General features: G+C 42.6%; 2 protein-coding genes across 8 annotated transcripts in view; one reads left to right on the top strand and one right to left on the bottom strand.

The window, feature by feature from the left end:
* The window catches only part of ETS1 (ETS proto-oncogene 1, transcription factor), a 211,351-nt gene that overhangs the window by 178,625 nt on the left and 11,723 nt on the right, over positions 1-21,003 (bottom strand). Inside the window, exon 4 of one of the 6 annotated variants that reach the window (XM_075839146.1) lies at positions 18,356-18,495. The exons of the other annotated variants lie outside the window; for them this stretch is intronic. The gene's annotated coding sequence lies outside the window, so the exon portion shown is untranslated. The remainder of the gene's footprint in view (positions 1-18,355; positions 18,496-21,003) is intronic. 6 annotated transcript variants of the gene reach the window in all.
* FLI1 (Fli-1 proto-oncogene, ETS transcription factor) overlaps positions 1-21,003 on the top strand; it is a 58,641-nt gene that overhangs the window by 32,216 nt on the left and 5,422 nt on the right. For both annotated transcript variants that reach the window (XM_075839149.1, XM_075839150.1), the window contains exons 5-8: positions 3,750-3,818; positions 17,286-17,351; positions 19,307-19,369; positions 19,914-19,961. In XM_075839149.1, the coding sequence (XP_075695264.1) occupies positions 3,750-3,818; positions 17,286-17,351; positions 19,307-19,369; positions 19,914-19,961 (246 nt within the window). The remainder of the gene's footprint in view (positions 1-3,749; positions 3,819-17,285; positions 17,352-19,306; positions 19,370-19,913; positions 19,962-21,003) is intronic.

Genomic DNA, 21,003 nt, shown 5'->3' with positions numbered 1-21,003 from the left:
GCAGCTGTAACCTGATCCTTCAGTAAGTAGATAGTATATCTCCTTTTGAGGAGACGGAAAAAGCAGAACGTTCATTGTAAGCAAAAAGTTAGGAGGGGAGAGCCTGATAATTGGAGAAAGAGGCATTTTTCTCTAACAGAGAAACCTTTACAAGACTGCAAATACATGGCCGTTAAAAACTGATCAAAAACTGATCAACTGTCAGTTTTTCATGGCCATTTTACATCAGTGTGTCTCTAAATTTTTATCCATTTCCAGTCCATCTGTCCGTTTTTCATGGGCGTTAAAAAAAAAAAAAAAACAACAAACAAAAAAAATGGACTTCATTTCTCAGGTTTATGTTTTGTCCCCGACCCCCCTGAAAACACCACAGTGCCCATGTAGATAGTGCTGCAATGTCCCTGTAGATAGTGCCACAGTGTCCACATAGTACCAGTGTCCACATATAAAGTGCCAGTGCCTAACAGTGCCCATTGTAGATAGTGCCACAGTGCCCATGTAGATAGCGCCATAGTGTCCCCTGTAGATAGTGCCACACCCCCCATATAGCTCAACCACCCCTGTAGATAGCACCCCACTCACGTAGATAGCGCCACTGTAGGAGTGGAATCCCTCTGCCCGGGGATTCCTCATAGACTGTGCCCCTGACGTCTCTGTCCATATATGGACAATGATGTCAGGAGAGCAGAATCCCCTGCCAGAGCGTACCAGGGATTCCGCTCCAGGAGTAACCCCTTGACATCACTGTCCACCGGGGTCTGGCAACCGGGGATTCCGCTCCTACAGGAAGCTACAGTGGCGCTATCTACGGGGGATGGGGTGATTTGCTATCTACAAGATTAAAGGATTGTTTTCCTAAAAAACGGCCAGTAAAAACGGATCCATTGACTTCTATGGGAGCCGTCTGGCCGTGAAAATGGACAAAAATAGGACATGTCGTATTTTTTGACAGCCAATATTCACGGGCAGTTAAAAAAAAACGGCCATGTGAATACACCCATAGAATTTCATTGTTCGAAAAACCGTGTGACAGTAAAAAAAATGGCCATCATTTCGTGTGAATGTAGTCTAAGATATATTACAAAGTTACTTATATACACTTGTACTATTGATTTATGCAGTTTGTATAAATTGGTGACCATTTAAGTGATGAGATGCTAGAACAAATGATGGATCTTCTAAAATTATTTATACTAGCATGCTGCAGTCGATTTGCAGTTGTGCCACAATTTTTACAAAACTGGTTTTTTTTTCTAATTTGCCATGATCCGGACATAATCCTGTCATGTGAATACCATCATCCTTGTCACCATCTCGGAGTCTGGTTCTGCCAAACAATTCAACAATCTGTCCCTCTGCTTGATTCAAACATCACATTTTTGCACTTCACCCACCCACACAAAGAGAGCAGGAAATAACTGTGTCTGCCCCCTACTCATGGGTCAAAGCAGACATCTGTGTCCCATGTGCCACAGGTCTGACCAATGTCAAACACTGCTCAACCACTAATGACCCCTGACCTCACTGGGGTCGCCATGTATTGGCAGCAATGTCTGGTGGCACGGTGTACAGATTAACCCTTATGATGATGAGCCTTCGTCTGCAGACATCTCACTAATAATTAATACTTTCCGCTGTGGCATAACAAGTTAGCATTATACTGGCAAGTGTAAAGTATTGGATTATGTTTGGGTCCTTCCTATTCTGTATATATCCAGGACCATATAGATATATATACACATACTCTCCTTGGCTTAGAAGTTCCTTATAAGTTACAGTGGAGATGACGTCCTCTCTCTCGCATAGATGTGCGGCGCTGTAGTATTGCCGACTCCATATTATACAGCAATTACTTCCAGATTTTAGTTTGTGAAATACTGGTGTGACCCAGGGCTCTGCAGTTTCATCTCTTGGGAGGTAGAGCTGTCCATCACAGAACGCTTGTTGGGGCTGACACAATGTCGGGACGTTCTTCCTTATTTTTTCCTCATTTTTGCTCTTTGCCACCAAATCAGATTGTTTTGTAACATTTTCTAGCAATCAGAATGATTTGTAATATTTGTGAACATTAATCTAGCAGACACCCTGAAATGCGTTGTGTACACGGGGGTGGTTACCAGAACAATCACGGCCGTCGTAGTTTAGCTGAATAATCCCATAAACGAGAAACAATATTCAATTAGGATTTATATTTAATTTAGACATTTCGGAGCCCACAATAATTTGTTTCATTTTTTTAAAATTATTTAAAGCGGTAGTCCCATCTGGAAAAAGGCAGCTATATTTAATCTTATTATTGGTTGATCTACTGAGTAGAGGGGAGTCCCGTCCAGGACACCCCCTATATGAGCAGAGCGTCACTTCTGACTCAACGTAACATGGTCACCTATGCATGTGAATGGGCTCCACGTAATACATTTCTCCTGCAGTACTCAGTTCATTCTAAGAAGGGGTAGTCCAGAGAGACCCCCGCGTTAATGTAACTATAACGCTTCCTTTACGTACACGTGAAACGACTGCATTATTTGTCACTGAATCATCATTCAATTATGTATAGTGAATAATCTATGGTGTAGAAGTGTGTGTACAGTGTGTAGGACAAATAAAGCTTTTAAGTCACAAAAAAAAGCAGGCGCAATATAAATATAAAGCTCAGTTTTATTTTGCACCTTTTTGTAAATACAACCGCAGTGTAAAGAATGGGGGTCATCATTATAGTTGTTAACGCAGGGTCATATTAGTGCCATCCAAGCAACAGACATAAAATGGTATCAACTTAAAACATTTATAGACTCAGGCTGTGCTTCTTATGGATCAATAGATATGAGATAGATAGATATGAGAGATAGATATGAGATAGATAGATATGAGAGATAGATATGAGATAGATAGATGGATAGATAGATGGATAGATAGATAAAGATATGAGATAGATAGATATGAGATAGATAGATATGAGATAGATAGATATGAGATAGATAGATATGAGATAGATAGATATGAGATAGATAGATATGAGATAGATAGATATGAGATAGATAGATATGAGATAGATAGATATGAGATAGATAGATATGAGATAGATAGATATGATAGATAGATAGATAGATAGATAGATAGATAGATAGATAGATAGATAGATAGATAGATAGATAGATAGATAGATAGATAGATAGATAGATAGATAGATAGATAGATATGAGATAGATATGAGATAGATAGATAGATAGATAGATAGATAGATAGATAGATAGATAGATAGGATAGATATAGATAGATAGATAGATAGATAGATAGATAGATAGATAGATAGATAGATAGATAGATAGATAGATAGATAGATAGATAGATAGATAGATAGATAGATAGATAGATAGATAGATATGGGATAGATAGATATGAGATAGATATGAGATAGATAGATATGAGATAGATAGATATGAGATAGATAGATAGATAGATAGATAGATATGAGATAGATAGATAGATATGAGATAGATAGAGAGATAGATAGATAGATAGATAAATTAGAAAATGATGCAGAATAAATATGGGTTTATATCATATAGCGTCTACTTTTTCTTATGGCTCAACAGTTTTATCTATAAGTTTTAGGGTCATTAATGGATCAGCATATTATAAGCCGGCAGTGTTCATGACTGGTCATCCTTCTCTAAACTGCCTAATATTCAGCATCATGCATTGCGCTCCTCATCATTAATATGTACATATACTTCCTTTACATGCAGGTAGTTCATCATTGGGCTATAGTGCCCCGCCACACTCAGACCAGTCTTCACGGGTGACTCCTAAGGAGGGTAAGTTAATTCTGCTCTTTCTTCTGATCATGAACTTTGTTGTTGCTTTCGATGCAGAGAACGTCTTACATCAGACGGCAGCTCCGATCTTTCTTCTCTGATCTTATAGTTATTAGTGCAGGTATTGGGAGCTACATCTGAGCGCCGTTTGTAGCACTCCCATGTATCTTCCATGTCAGAGAGAAGCAACAAGACTCCTATCCTCTGGACAGTTTGAAGCATCAGAAGTGGAACCCCAACTTTTTAGACTTTATGATAAGGGGGCCGCCCCTCAGTCTGGAGAAAATATGGTTCAAACTGCACAGATGACAAGTCTTCTTTACTGTGAATCTGTGGAATAGCCGATCGCAGGAGCCGTCACAGCAGGGACAGTAGACGGCTTTATAAAAGGCTTCGATAATTTCCTAGAATGGAAAAGTATCAGCTCCTATCTGAATCCCTTCCTTGGTTAAACTTGAAGGACATGTGTCTTTTTTCAGCCGTACTATGTAACTATATATACTCTTGCTATGCCATAAATATCGTAGATGGGAATACGGCTTTCAGTTTTAGCTCAGTCCTTGGGAGTGCTACTTTCTGACAATGTGGCCCTCGAACGAGAAAAGGTTGTGCAGCCCTGATCTAAAGTCCGTGAGCAGCTCATGAGTGTGGAGATCGGGGCTATTAGATGAACATTCGTCACGTTCATGGTAAAGTTGAGCGCAGACTAAATTTGCAGCAGTTTTGTGTCCTAAGCTTTTTGGTTATTCCAGATCAGCTGCTAAATATGAATGTTCTTGCATTACCAGCGCTCTTTACTTCATTATTTATCATCATAAACTGCAGATTATTGCAGGGACTGCTCTCCTGAAATCTGCAGAACATCTCCATCTATCCCGCATTGATTGACATGTTACAGAACTGAACAGAGATGTCCATCGTGGATAGGAAACGGATAATGCAACGTGCGGCTTGTTTTCAGTCTTGACTACTTCCTTGAGGGTAGGGACACACGTAGTGACCTCCGGGGCGGCAGAACACAACGACCCACCATACAATTATACCACAAATTGTCTTTTTTTTTTAATGATTTTTAATGCATGTAAAGTAATAATCCTTCAAAAACTGCGCCAATGTGTGGTAAAACTGAATGGCAGCACAGTGCTTGGTGGTCCGTGTGTCCCTACTCTAAAACACCACAGTTACTCATGTCATTGGGTTGCAATTTAAGTGGTATTCTAGCAAAAAACATATTACCGATCACTGGATTAGCGATCAATGTTAAATTGGGATCCCCACCTATTGCTAGAACGGGGCATCCTTGTCTCCCTAGTAACACCCAATCATGGTGAGGAGTAGTTTGTATGGCTATTTATGCTACTCTTGTAGCGATCTGTATGATCAGCCGAGATTCTTGAGCAGAATGACCGGCCTCTCATCAGGCAGGGAGACTCGTCCATTGAAGAGAACTCCGGAAGAACAACTCTTACCACATCCTGACTGGTAGAAGCTGAAATCTGCCGGCATCCCCTGCTTGTTCAGTGTCTGTACAGAGCTCGATTTGCATCCTAGGAAGGGTCATGATCCTGAGAATGTATAACATTTTAGCAGAGGATCCTGTGTTCCATTGGATGATTGTATTGTTGGATTTGGGTTTGCATTTCTATGATGTTACACTGTTTATTCTGTACCTGTAGCTGGCATACGTCTAAACCATTTTTTCTTGCAGTTGTTAGATCACAAAGTTTTTCAGAATAATTTTTTCCTCCTTAACCGTCTTCAATAAATCTCCCTACGGTCTGACAGTACGGCTTTGTTAGTAAAAGTAATGAGCCTCTAGCTCTGGATGAGAGCTGAGACTGTGGTCGGGGGGTGGTAAAATGACATCAGAAGATGTCTGGTTCTGTACAGGAGTACAAGCCTCAGGGGAGTCCATAGAGCTGAATTAATAGTGTTAGCTGGCCATGAGAAACAGAACTACCTTCACACGGGACCAGAGGAAAGGAACGAACTTTATTACTAAAAGACTAAATACTTTTTGACAAACCAGGCTCTATCCAGCACGATCTCCCATTATAGGACCAACGCTGCAATATATGCAAACAACCTAGATGGCCACCATAGGGAGAAGTGGCGGGAGCGAATCCTGGAGAACTACGAGCTAATAACTTAGAAAACTTCAGATACATTATCCAGAGTTGCTGTGTCTGGATAGGATCTATTATTTAGATTGAATCCGATGTAAAGGATTAATGGTATTTTCAGCAATAGTCTGCGGAGAGCAGTGCATGTCTGGAGCAGATGACCAGGGAACAGAACATGCCGGGGTTTTATGGTCAGTCACATGAATCTTTGACATTCAATATGGGATTCTGTAATAAAATTGTGTTGCTTAATACAGAGCAGATACAAAGACATTGCTCTGCACCTTCCAGATATTAAACAAGTAATCAGGTGCTTCACGGCTGCAAATAACAGTCAAGCACCGGAATACAAGAGGGATATGTGGTTACAGGTGATAGGATGGAGATCCAGGTCCTTCATAGTAAAAGCTCAGTGTAAATCTCTTCATTAGAACATATCCGTGGCTGATTTTTTGTGGCGGTTATTGCCGCAATTTTGTAAATCACAGAAAAACACAGTGGTTTTTCCACAATTGTGAAAACTGTTGCAAAGACCGCCACAAAAAAAAACCGACTCATGTGAACATATTCTTCGATATCTCCTCAGGGATATTTATCCTGCCAAGTGTGAATAACACTGACCTGCTCTGACCATAGAGGACTCTGCAGTGTTCAGGAGAAGGTGAGCGACAAGTAGGGAAATAATTCCAGGATTGCAGGTTCAGACTTCACACAAGGTTTGTTTGTAGTCAATAGAGACAAAGAAGAGCAACAAATAAAGGCTGTGATCACAAACATATGACATGTAAAAAACAGGCTACAATAATCACAATTTTGAAACGAATACAAGGGGTTAATTCTGAGCTATACGAATGCACAATTACAGTAGCACGAGGTAAATGTGCAGACAGAGGAACCCGGACCGTATGGAGCAATAGTCGCTAACCATCATAAGGGGGCGATCAGAGCACTGAAGGCTGAGACCGTCTGCAATCCGCGCTGTAAATGGGTACATTGTGCTGAGCGCTCAGCCGGCTTCCTGGTTTATAGGGGTTTGTATGGTGCGGGGGTCTTATAACCCGATGTCTCACATAATCACAGCTTATTCCAGATTTAGCGCAAGTTTCTCTTTTGATGCCAATTACAATGCAACTCATCAGAACCTTTAGGGCTCGTCCACACGTAGCGGAATTGCTGCGTATTTTCTGTCCAGAATTACAGATGGAAAATCCGCACCAGAATACAGTATGAGCAAAGTAGGTGAGATTTAAGAAATCTCATCCACACGCTGCGTAAAATTTCCGAGCATTCCGAGTATTTTTCATACCACAGCGTGTCAATTGCTGCTGCGGAAAGTGGACTGAATTGCTGCATTTTTCAGATGTCGTCACCAACTCCCAACATTGAGAAAAATGCAGCAAAATCCGCACCATTTTCTGCAATACAAAATGCAGGAAATGGTGCGGTTTTTCCACAGCGGAAACCCTGCTAGTTGCTGCAGCAATTCCGTTACGTGTGGACAAACATTATGTCCCCTGCACACAGGACGGAAATACTGCGGATTAGAGTTACGGTCATGAAATAGGAACGCCTCATCCACACGCGAAGATGAACATTTTCAGCGCAGACATCGGAGCACGCTGCGTGCGTTCAAACCCCCAGAAGGCTAATTCTCTCTCATTCACTGTGGATTTCACCCTTTTGAATATATAAGGGGCGAAATGCTCCGCACGGGACACGTTCAGATGTTGCTGCAAGTATCCGGAGTGCAGATTTTAGCCTTAAAAAGATAAAAAAAAAAAAAAAAAAAAAAAAGAGACACACCAGAAATCTGCGTAAACTATGGACAGTGAGGAAACGGCACCTAAATCTCCAAACCAACTTTGTAGCGAATGTCCACCATTTAACACTGTAACATTTTTTATTTCCAACATCCTGCGCTAAGGAAATATAGATTTATAGGGGTCGGAGCTCGGTTTTATAGACACAAAGTTCCAAACCTCCTGCTCAGACATGCACCTGGCAACAGCCAAAAAAATACAACACGGCAGATCAACGTTTCCACAAATGTGTCTTTGGTCGGTGCCTGTGACACTTGTTCGTGTCCTGAGAAGGTGCCGACAGTTGGCAGAAAATTGTCTAAGTCGTTCCTTTTTGCCAACCAAAGTCTCAAGTGTGTGGTCAGCTGAACTCAATGGGAAAAAAGCCTGCCAAATAGCGATCCAGATTCACAAAGGGGGCAAATACTTAGTGTTATGACAAAGAAATGGCTGAAGGGACTATGAATCTGTCCTGAGTGGGAAATAGTCCTGGAGGTCTTGGGAGATTATCTTGCCAGTAGAAATACATCCTTAACTTGTACTCATGTCTTCCAATAGTAACTGACGGTTTACGCACTGACAATTGATCACACAAAATGGAAAAAGAAAAAAAATAATTTTACAATTTCTGTTTAACCCCCTAATGACCTGCGATAAGCCTTGGGTGCCATGTATACCACCTGAGAGGCAGCAATGTTGCTTCCATTATTACTCCTGAGCTCCCGGGGTATAGAGAGAAGTCGGGTGTTATTGAATCGGGCACGGCTCTCTTTGTGGCACATGCCATTGTGTGGGGACATTTTCCCTAGTAACGGTGGCCGCTATGTGTGACCATCACCTTTTATTAATGACAGGAGACCTCTCATGCTTCTAAACATATGAGAGGGACTCTCTCCCCGTCATCTGGTTTGGCTACATTTGTGCGCCATTTTCCTACCATGTGACACTTTTGTCTGTTGCAAACTTTCTAGGAAATGAGTATATAATACTAAACGTATAACCCCATCTTTGTGATGGGCATGCACCCTGTGGGTTACTTCATATCGGCCCACCTCTCCTGCAGATTAATCTTTGCCATAGTATTGATGCTGTGAAGGAAACACAATAAGAGCTCACCATCTGTAGATGGAGCCGGCGGAGGGTTTATCATTGCAAATGGTTAAAGAAAAAAAAGAACCTCACACTTGGCCTCATTGCAGGTGCAGCTTTTGTGCCTCACATAATGGGCTCGTGAGCTGAAGTGCCGGCACTCATCCCTCTCCAGCCGCCTCTGTACCTGGATGTGCAGGAGCCCGCACCGTATCAATCAAGGTGCATTAGCAAGACAAAGCTCATCCGTCAGCGTTTTCTCTGGACCAGGCTTTGATGACAACCGACAAAAGGTCCCTTTAGATTGGCCGCATTATGCTTCAGAACATACACAGGCTGCAGCCCGTGCTTTTGTTTCTCGGTGTCCTAGCCCGTCTCCCCCACTATTCTCCGGTCTCTCCTCCATTATGGACCTGTACATCTCTTCTCTTTTGCATTTTAATAGTAAATGACAGGTGCTGAGCGATGTGGCAAATTCAGCTCACAAATTCACCATCGCTTGGGGCTTCATATTGCAGACCGGTCTATTGAAGTAAACTAAATGTTTATCCATCATCGATAACCAAACCTGCCCAAAACTAATGATGATCGGGCAGACACTTGTTATTTTTTTTTACTTTAGTTAAAGGGGTTTTCCAGGACTGCAATATTGATGGCGTATTATTCGGATTGGCTATAAATATATTTGACAGATGAGCAGCATCAAGGGGTCACGGTCCCCTTCATTGTTTACTCAGTCACAGCGCTGTTAGTGGTTGTGCCTGGTACTACAGCTCTGGCCCATTCACTTGAAGAACCGCACTGTCACTAGGACTGAAGGTGAATAGAAATACATAGTATTGGGAGTCCTTTAATTTTTCTGCAGGAAATAATTAAAAAGTTGCCTGGGATTTAATAACTTTCTATGGGGCCAACTTGTCACTGGAGCAGCAGTCAGATCTCATTCACAGCAGCCATTGGTCATAGTAGCGTCCTCCTAGACTGCTGCAGACATTTTCCATCACGGATTTCACAGCATAATGCGGATATTGGTGAAGATTGCATTGAAAAGGGTGAAATAAATGGGGGAAATCCGCAATTTAAACGACATGCTGCAGATTAGAAAATTCGCAGAATCCCTCAATTCCGCACAGATTTTTTTCAGCTCCACATTTATTGTACTGTAAATTGTGGCCGATTTTTAGGTGCAGGATTTGCATTTGAATTGACACTTAAGAGATTGAAGGAAGCTGCTACGTGCCATGTTTTACGAACGTGTCATTGGCTGAGAAGAGAAAGGATTTGAAGTTGAAATAAACCTTTTTCTAAAGGAAAATATGAACTGGTTTTAATTAAAGCGTTTTCTTATAATAAAGCAATAAGACTTCTTTTTTACTTGTGTTATCACCTTAGTGCGACGCACGGTCCGTTCAGTGGAAATACAAGGTCATAATGTACTGACTGGTCACGTCTCCAATGGCACAAACTTGAGAAAAGTGTCCAATACAATAAACTATGCGCCAATCTGCAGAATCACGCGCCGTAATTGTGAGAACGTTTGCTCAAGGCCGTGGATAAGCCAGTGAAGACTATGGTGAGAGGCTACTAGAGGTCTATAGTATCTAAACCTGCAGAACACAGACATCCTATGTGTAACAGCAGGAGGAAAAAGTGAGGTCACCACGTGCAGTCATCGGAGAGGTTATTTTTACCCTGGAAATAACACTCTTCACCGGACTTCGCATTCCACGGGCCGCTATTTGCGCTGTACCTGTTCTATCAATATCTTGCGGTTTGGCAGACTTGTTTATGGGTGGGTGGAACCACTACTTTTGGTAATGCACATTTTTGCCTGACGGTGCCAGCTAAATAACAGATCCCACAGTTTAGAGATTTAGGCCAAAGAGCCACAATGTGCTAAACAGTTGGAGAGGGACTTATTTTCACCAAGAAACCCTTTAATTACAACTGCAGAACGACCAACCAGGAGTAAGAAGCTTTGCCCATGGCGGTTCTCATCTACAGTTACACAATCAGCGAGAGGGGTTTCCTTTACTAATAGGACAAAATCTATTGCGGGATGACAAGAGACCCCCACACAGTTCTGCGACCACTGACCTTACATCACAACCAGTGGTGGGCAACAGGTCACATTATGGTGGTCTCATATGTGGCACTGACTCCATTAATGGGCCACAGATCCCATTCAGCCAACGTGGAGACCGGTGTATGTATAGATATACACATAGGGCTTGTATACAGTCCTATTCATAGTTTGAGTTACTGTAATTCGCCGATCAGCGACTCCCTCTAGTGGCAGGCAGCAGAGAATAATGCCGCTATATCCTGGCCCGCGTGCAGTAAAGAGAGAACACAAGAGTTGTGAGATAATGTCCCCTCTGTTCTCTGTGATCAGTCAGCGCTTCGTATACAGAGGTGCCCCCACCCCATCAGTAACCTGTGTAAGGGCCTGCACCCACTATTCTGGACCTCACAACATGGACGTTAGGCATCTACCATGGAGAGGACACACACTCGGCGAGGACAGCGTAAAAAGAGTCTCACATTAAATTTGCCATACGCCATGTACTGCGCTTCGCAACTAAATCCTCCATTTAAATCGATGTTCATTACAGGAAGCCCGGCCGCGAACCTTCATGATGTCCTCCCCTCTGATTGTAGCTGCGCCACTCGGCATCATACTGGATATAAGCGATGGCAAAACTGCAATTGCACAAAGTCAGACGTCAATCAAACTTTTATTTCGTGTTCCTTTCAGCCGCTCTGCAGTTTTCAGATTACCAGAATACCAATGAACAGCATACAATTATTATCTGCCGCAAATCTCAGGAAACCACGGTGAATGGTTCAAGGTCCATGGGGATAACGTTATGGACTCTGCTCCACCAAAATATGAATGAATATATTTTCCCTGGCTTGACCCCCCCGCCCTCTTCGCTTATTGCCCTAATTTATAATTTCAACCATTCATACACTTTTATCTTCCTTCTTGCCTATACCCCTCCCCCCCCCCCCCCTTTTTGGATCTTTTCGCTCTCCATTTTAATTGTTTTCCTTTGAAATTCCACTGCTAATGTTTTGTCTGATTTCGCTCGCTGACCCACCTCAGCGGCGGGCCACTGTGTTTTTTCACGGGAAGCTGAAAACAAAGACCGGTTGTGTTAAAGTTGGGGGGAGGCAGGAAACTTAACTCACAAGGGACCCTCCCTGTTCTGCCTGTCCCAGAGTCCGACTCCAGCATGTGGAATTAAATCTGACAGCCTGTCTGGGACACGTTCTAAGTAATGATTATCTATCCCCTTTTACCAAGTGAAAGAACCGCTATTTTATTAGGTCTACGCGAATCTTACAGCCAGTTGGGTTCGATTCTCCATTCTTTAAAACAAATCCTGGATCTGCCACTGCCAAAAAAACAATAACTCTGCAACGAGATCTCATTTCATGAACTTTTGTTATATATAAAAAAAAACAAAAAGAAGTAGGATAAAAACTGATGCTACAGAAGCAGAATTACATACCATCATATGTCCGCCTAGACCTAGATTTTAGGAGATCATGACACCAGGAAATGCAGCAAACTACTCAGAATGCCTCCTCAATCTCTGCTTGCTCTCAGAGAACGGAAACATTACTTAGATTCAGAGGCTCAACACGAGTCCTGCTTACACAACTGATGGGCTCCTTTCAATGTTCCATGGTAGGGAAACAGTTTGCTATAAAAAAAAAAAAATTGTACAAATTTCTCCAGTCCTGATAGTTGCTACAATGTATCAGTGACGTTACAATGTATCAGTCTGGGGTTTAGACTGTTTAGCACACAGAGGATTGTGTAGACTGGATACAATTGCAGCAAATTTACAGCTGTGAGAAGTATTAGGTCTGTTCAAGTTTTCAGCCTCTGAAAGCAATAATAATGTTTCCACTCTAACAGCAAGCAGAGATTTTGGAAATAGTTTAGAATTGAAACAAATAGACAGTTGCAGAATCTTTGTACATAAAATCTCTAACATGTCATGTAGTGGTGATATCTGCTCTTCACAAGAGATTGTTTGCACTTTACTAGTCTACATTTATATCCTCACACCATTATAGTGATTATGAATGCACACATCACAGGTACTTTGCCCTTTACATTTCACAAGGGTTAAACCAAATGTGTACGGGTTTTGTTGCTGCAGATATTTAAAATTCAAAGTAAAATGAGGAGTGGATATTTTCCCTTTATTTATGATAGAATTACATTGCCCAACATATGGAAACAGTTCGGTGAGAGCTGGTTGTAAAACACAGAGGCTCTATTCATCTCCCCCTAACTAAAACATATTCTAGCGTTCGCAGAACAGTGGCTCTGAGGGGAACCGCTCTCCTGCCAGCAGTAAGTCCACTGCCCAATAGAGGTTCCTGGGTGGCCAAGTGACGCAAGTAAAAACTGGCCCGAAATGTACCAAATTATCAGCAATATAGTGTCGAAAAATCAGAACTATTAACAATTGACAAGATTTCTTGACTCCGTCCTAAATAGTCAACAGTGCACATAGTATACGGCATGCGTCAGCGAATACTTCTGACATGGTAAAGGTAAAAGACTCGTCCACTCGCTGTTTACAAAACCCATCGTGACATCTTACTCCCCAAACTTGTATCCAGTCTAAACAAGAACAGCATGGAGTCCACAAATTACAGCAGATAAATTGCCACATTAGCTGTAAATGTAATATTGTGTAGTGAATAGTAGCAGCGGCAATATTTTTTTAAAGTTATTTTGCACAATTAACCCCTAGAAAATAAATTCTTATAAAATACTATAGGAAAGTATTTAAAAAAACAGCCGTATGTGTCATGAAAAAATACAACGCAAAAATGCAGGATATTGCTTGAAATCCGTGGTGGATCCGTGGAGAAATTTGCACGATACATTTTTTACAGATTTGCCACCGATTTGATAGCAAAGGTCAAAATCCGCTGTGAAAATCTGTGGCTTCTCGGGACAAGAATGAGAACGCTGGGGATTTAAAAATCTGCAGAATGCTCGGATTTCAGCGCAGGTTTTCATTGCGGTGTTTTATACTGTAAATAGATGCGGATTTGTGGCGCATAATCTGCACCGCAAACCCGCCACGTCTGGTCCCAAGTTATTTAGGACCAAAACGCTCTGGTTGTTAAGGGGTTACACTTAGTTTTGGACTTAAATTATTTTATTTGCAACTTCAGCAAAATCATAAAATGAGGAATCGATCACAAAGGATGAAAAACTGCTGCTGAATCTGTAGTTGTGGCATATAGACCAGCTTATACATCAGACAGCGCTGACCCAGTCACACACTTTCCCACCTTACGTCTCCACTCAAACATTAATTCACACAGGTATTTGGGCTTTTCTTGGATAGGGAGGACGATACCCCATAAGATCACATGCATACACACTTGGTCGTCTGGTATAGCAGTGCTATGTAAGTGGCGCTGCCAGTGATGATACTACATTTCATCAGTGACATGATAAGGATCAGCAGTTTGTAGGGGCTGTGGCATGGCAGAATAAGTTGTCTCCATGCCGCAAGGGCATTGCTCAGTTCTGCATTATACACTACGAGCTATGAAGTGGACATTTATTTAGTGCGGACTGAAGAGTTATGAAGGCTTTAAAGCACAAACACTCATCTTTGATCACTGTGTAACACCTCTCAGGTTTGAGGGCCTCAAATAAAAATTGTCCTGCGCCCCATATTATCCCCCACCCCATAATATAATCAAAGTGCCCAAGAAAAATGTTTTAGAACCAAGGTCAGGACTTCCAATAGGACAGAAACTAAAATGTAGCGCCATCTGCTGGTCATACGGTGCTAGCTCTACGCTCACCACTGCTACAAGCGTCTGAGGGGCCTCAAAGAAAGAATGATTCTACTATGGTGCAGACCGCGGTATTTCGCCAAGCGGTATCTGATGGAAATGTAATCTCACACGCTCTTGTAGGAATTAGAAACAGATGACAACATATGAAATGCTCATTTCTGTTAAAGGAAAATGTAATGCTTCCGGGGAGACATCAAATCCCCCTCTCTCTTGTGCTGCAGCACGTTCCTCAGCGCAGACACTAGAAGCTGCCTTTCCACGGAGTTTGGCTGCCGTCCCTGGCTGTGTCAGGCAGAAACGTTATTTTCTTAAAACGCTCTCTATTTACGTGGGTGGTGTCTGACTCTTTGGCACGGCATGTCCAGTGTATTCTGGCAATTTTCCGTCCCCATTAACTAACTCATTTCTGGATAAAAGAACCGATTGTGGCCATCAGACATACTTTAAAGACATTAGTCTACGACTCGACGTGATCAGTCGCCAGCCATAAGGCGAAGAGCCCGGTCACAAGGACGTACTGTAACTCGCAGTCAGAACACGATGCACAAGAGCAGAAATCCTTTAGGCCTTGGTTTCATTTATAGTAAGATCTAAGCGTTTATGATGTGAATCTCCAGAGTGTTTCTTTCGGCCTCATTGACATGACTGCTTTTAAAATAAAAACCTAAATACGGAGGAGACCAGTGTCGGTGTCCGCCTGCAGTTTTATGACTATTTTCTATAATACATATAATAACAATGAAGGACAAGGCAGATTTTGGCGTTAAGACCACAAAAATATTTTCGTTTTTGCATTGCAGCATACAGAGCCATAACGTCTTTACTGTTCTGTCAGCGGAGCCGTATGGGGGATTGTTTTTTTGTAGGACGAGTTGTATTTTTCACCGTCACCATTATTATAGAATATATAGAACTTATTGATTTACTTTCATCTACTTTTTATTGCAGGTGGGGCTATTACACCTTTGCTTTTTATCCTTTTTACGCTGCTTAATGTGTGCCATAAATAATGAATAAGGCCTCATGCACACGGCCGTGCCCATAATCACGGCCGGCCGCTGACGCCCGCATTCTCGTGCCGTGCACCCATGCAAAGTAGCACAGCTCGTAAAATCTGAAAAGTAGAAACATGCTCCATATTTCCCGGCACGGACACCCTTCTGTAGCTCTAAGGAAAGGTGTCCACTGCCAATAGAACCGGGTGGGTCCGTAATTGTGGACCGTATTGTGGTCCGCAATTACGGCATTTTTTACGGTCGTGTGCATGGGGCCTTACCTTTATTTTATTGGTCAGTACGATCACGGCAATACCAAATATGTAACGTTTTTTTACGTTTTTCTACTTCTGCACAATAATAGCACATTTCGTGGGACTTTTTTCTCCATGTTACCGCATTCCAAGGGCCATAACCATTTCCTTTTTCGATCGCTGCAGCTTTTTTTGTGTGGCGTGAGTCATTTTTTAATAAATTCCTTTTAGAGCACATATAAAATATGAATTACCTTATATTTTTTGTGAAGGAGGAATGAGGAAAAAAAATAATGTTTGGTTATACTCCGTACATAAAGGCATTATTGCCTGGCAGTAATAAACTTTGGCATGGCCTAATAAGCCTATAGCCATGGCAGGCCTGGAGACCTTTGTTAGGCCCCCGGTTGCAATGGGAATCCATCATTGCCGCGCCAATTTAGTGACAGAGGGAGTCCCCTCCCTCTATCTAATCACCTAGATGCCACAATTGCTCTCAGCCGTGGCATCTAAGGGGTTAAACAGCCGTGTTCAGAGTTATCTCCCATCATCCTGGCCATTGCAGCGGGATGTTTGCTATATATTACAGCAGGCTCCTGTGCCCATGTCACCCACTGGTCAAACCAGTGCAGTCAGAATACCGCAACTCGGATGTAATGGTACGTCCATTTGCAGGAATGAGTTAAACATTAAACCAGTTCACCAGGCCCCCCCTCTTATTGAAGCTCCTCCCCTCAGTCTGTGTGTGATCGTTCCCTGATCATCTTTTTCTCACTGGTGATTTGGTTACTTGTAGTTTATAATCATTCTGCTCTAGCGGTAAGGGAAATCAGATCTTCATGCTCCAAACATCTGCTGAGCATGTAAGTATACACAGCATTCAACTTGAACAAGCAGAGCTGCAGTGTAAAGCACAAAGCAGCAGCTAATGCAGACGAAGCAGAACAGTTGATCGTAGCTGTGCACCAATGGAGAAGAGCTAAAAAACAGTCCAGACAGAGGACAATAAACAGAAATATCACCCATGGGATTAGTGGCCTGAATAATGTTTTTAGACATCAACTGGAATTCTTTTATAAGGAAAGTGGCCCCGACATAAGACAGAGGGAGCTCGAAGCTGTGACCCGAATCCATCAGACATTTATAGTGTATCCCAATAACGACAAAACTACGTTATGTTTTCTGTTCCGAACTAATCATATCCTAAGCTTTGTTTCCCTGACAGTGAAAGTTTGGAGTTTGGAGTTACGATACATAAAAGTATTTTGTGTTACTGTAAATTAATAAGATGTTTCCAATCACCTGTAACTAATCCAACAAAACAAAGAGGTCTCATCATGATTTATCGACCCCACAGATCCTTCCTACGATGCTGCCCGGAGATCTGGGTGGGGAAATAACGTCAACTCTTCTGTCACAAAAAGTAAGTGAACCCGCATGGAAACCTGAAGTTTGTGAATAATTAGAAAGAGGCCAGAATGTGGAGATTATATGAGAAATAACGGCTACTAATTTCCAAAGCCACTTCCAAAATAGTCTTAACTTTTAGGGTAGGAACACACACACACACACACACACACACACACACACACACACACACACACACACACACACACACACCGCATACATTGCAGATAATCCGCAGCGTATTACAGTAGCAGCAAAGTGGGTGAGATTTGAACAAATCTCCTCCACACACAGCGGAAAATTATCACCCAAGAAACTTTTCATAAATTGACCTGCGGTGCAGTTTTTTTTAATCTGCAGGATATCATTTTATGCTGAGGAATCGCTGCTCCTCTGTTGCGGGTTTTCCCCCTTTGAATTCAATGGGGAGATAAAACCTGCAACCAACCGCTACGTGTTCTGGATTTTGTGGTGGAAACGCTGTGATTCCGCTGCAAAAATCGCAGAGAATTTGAGGAAAAAAAAAGGTTTTTATTAAATGTGAAATAAATTTAAAAAAAAGCTTATACTTACCCCCGTCCGTAGTCATGGCGACACGTCCCTCTGTTCTGAGCGCAGCCCGGCCTCCTGGAATGAAGTTTCGTCCCATGTGACTGCTGCAGCGATCACGGACTAGTGTCATCACAGGAGGCCGGGCTGTGCTCAGAACAGAGGGACATGTCGCCATGACTACAGCCGGGGGTAAGTATACGTTTTTTTTCCCCTCTGCAGTATTTCCGCAGCAAACATTCTGCCCGAACAACTGAACCACAATTTGGTGCGGTTTTTCAGGCGTAATGCTCTGCAGTTTCCAGGATAGATACGTGGTGTACTTTTACGCAACGTATCCACCTTGTGTATTCCTGCCCTTACAAAGTGAAGCCATTTAGTCCAGTTCCTGAGAGCAGCCTGCAGAGAAGCCCTCACACACAGCCAGATGTTAGCATAAGGTCAATAGGAAGATATTAAAAGCACTACTACCTTTTGGTGGCTTTCCTTTGTCTTGCATTTTTTGGGTCAGTGGTGTTTTTTTGCAATTACAGCATGGGGTGGGTTGAGCGGTTTTTTTCAGACAGTTCGTGGCGTTTCTCTCTCTCAAAGACCTGAATTGTTGTTTTTTTCTATTTAAAAAACAAAACAAAAAAAAAACGCTTCTGTAAATGTGTCTTGCGGTTTTTTATGGCGTTTTTTCATAATAAATCATGTGTTGCAAAGAGGAATATTTAATTCACATGATCTACAATGTGAAAAACGCCACAGAAAAAAATGCATGTCTCAATGCAAGTACTAAAAGTGACTATATTGAAAAAAAAAAAGCTCCATAAAAAACGCACATGCCATTAAAAAAAAAAGCCGCCAATTTTATGCAATAGAAAAAAAACACTAATATTGGTTTTAAATATTGTGCGATTAAAGGGGTTTTCTGTTTTTATATAAAGTTTAATCACTGCTTAATGAAAAGTTCTACAGCTTTCTAATAGGCTTGGTTTTAATTCCTCTCCATTTCAAGAGGTTTGTTTGCTGTCAGCGAATGTGTACACTCTTGTTTACATTCACAGGCTGCAAACGGGTGTATACCTAGTCTTGCTGTCAGCCGAGAAGCGGATATAGTTGTATTCAGTCTAGACAATGCTCTGTGAGCTAAACAGCCCGGACTCTAGACTGATACATTGTAGCAAATTACGAGAGCTTTGTGCGGCTGCTGATGCGGTGTGTAACTCACAGAACATTGCCTACACTGAACGCAACTGTAACCACTACTCAGCCGTATATGCAGGACTAGGTATGAGCTCATTCACTGACAGCAAACAGATCTTGAACACTGATTAATTGAAACACAAAAGTCTATTAGAAAGAACATTTACAGTGATTGAGAAAACCCATTTTAGTATTTGCCTATTTTAAAACATTGATCTCCGTGTTATCTCACAGGTCCCCCTGTGGAAGGAACCCCAAATGTGAATAAGAATGCAGAACAGCAACGTCCACAGCCAGGTATCAACCGCAGAACGAGACAAAAGCGAAGCAGAAGAATGTCCTTACATTCACATGGTTTTCCAGGACTTCTGATATTGAGGACTTATCTTTATGATAGGTCATCAATATCAGATCGGTGGGGGTTCCAAACCCTGGCACCCCCACCGATCAGCTAAATGAGCGCTATGCGACTAAAACTGAGCTGCAGTACCAGACATAGAAACTACTGATTAACCAGGCGCAGCGCCAGACAATCAATGAAGAGGCGGAATCACTCACCACAGAACCGCGACCCCTTCAAGCAGCTGATCTGTGGGGGTGTTGGCAGTCGGACCGCCAGTCTATATTAGCTTCTGCTCCCACCACGTGTAATGGCAGAGTCTATATCCAGACCTCCTGCTGTGTCTGTAGCCAGGCCTTGGATATCTCATTAATAATGATCTTGTCTCCTGTCTGGACAGTGTCCATCTTCAGAAATCACTTTTTACATATTCAGGTAATCTGCAGTAGATGGGGCTGTGCATTCACATTAAACTGATATGTTGCTTGTTCTTCCTTTCAGATCCCTATCAAATCCTGGGCCCCACAAGCAGCAGGTTGGCTAATCCAGGTGAGAATATTCCTAGTGCAGATCCTGGTCAGTAATCACTGGTGTCCTAGTGACCAGTTCAGCCTCTGCTATGATCTAGGCGGATGGTCTGCTGTCATATTTAGAGGGGTTATCAGAGACGTCCCCTCTCCGAACGAAGCCGCCACAGCAATCAGCTGATTTTGCGGGGGAAAGCCGTGGCCAGCCAGACATTTCCCTTGCATCGACCACAGCAGATTTTTAGCCAATTTCGACCGATGCAACGAGCGCCGATCAACAAGACGGCTCATTGATCGGCGCTCGTTTGCGGAGATATGTATAGGGACGAGCGGTCGTTACTCCGATCGCTCTTCCCCATACATTATGCAGCGTTTGCTCGTTCATCTGTTGATCGCTGCCCTGTTTACACATGAACGCTTGTCTGCCCGATAATTGCCCAGAGTAAAAGGGCCTTTACATTAAATGAATGGCTCGAGGCCCCCAGAACAGGCGCTGCTTTTACAGAGAGACTCTCCGCCCTGGCTTATAGAGGGGGTCCCAAGCAGGAGACCTCCACTCAATGATATCCATATGCTGAACAGGACATATAAAGAAAATCCCTGTTTTATGAGGCAACACTTTTAATCTGGAATCAGATGCCAGATTATCAAATGTGACGTATTATAAAACTATACAATACTGTGCAAAGCCCAAAATAAAATGTCACCCCAAAATCTGTTTCTGTTAAAGGGGTTTTCCAGTTCAAGAGGTTGATGGCCTTTCCTCAGGATATCAATATCTCATTGGTCGGGGTCGACTCCCAGTACCCCCCCCCCCCCGCTGATCAGCTGTTCTGAAGGAGCCGCAGCTTTACCTTCATCTCTCACGCTGCTTAATACTGTCAAATGCCAACACTCTCGTAGCGGCGCTTCACAGTCAATGGGAGACGGCTGTAATAATGTGAACTGCCGCTACAAGTGTGTCCGCGATTCACAGTGCGAGCGGTGATGCCTCATGCACACGGACGTGCACGTAATCACAGTTCGTGATCACAGGCACGGCCGGCCGCTAGCGTCCACAGACA

This window comes from Rhinoderma darwinii, chromosome 10 (assembly GCF_050947455.1).
Source record: "Rhinoderma darwinii isolate aRhiDar2 chromosome 10, aRhiDar2.hap1, whole genome shotgun sequence".
In the NCBI taxonomy this organism is placed as follows: domain Eukaryota; kingdom Metazoa; phylum Chordata; class Amphibia; order Anura; family Rhinodermatidae; genus Rhinoderma; species Rhinoderma darwinii.
The sequence above is the reverse complement of the archived record's forward strand: the minus strand, read 5'-3'. Positions and strand labels throughout refer to the sequence as shown.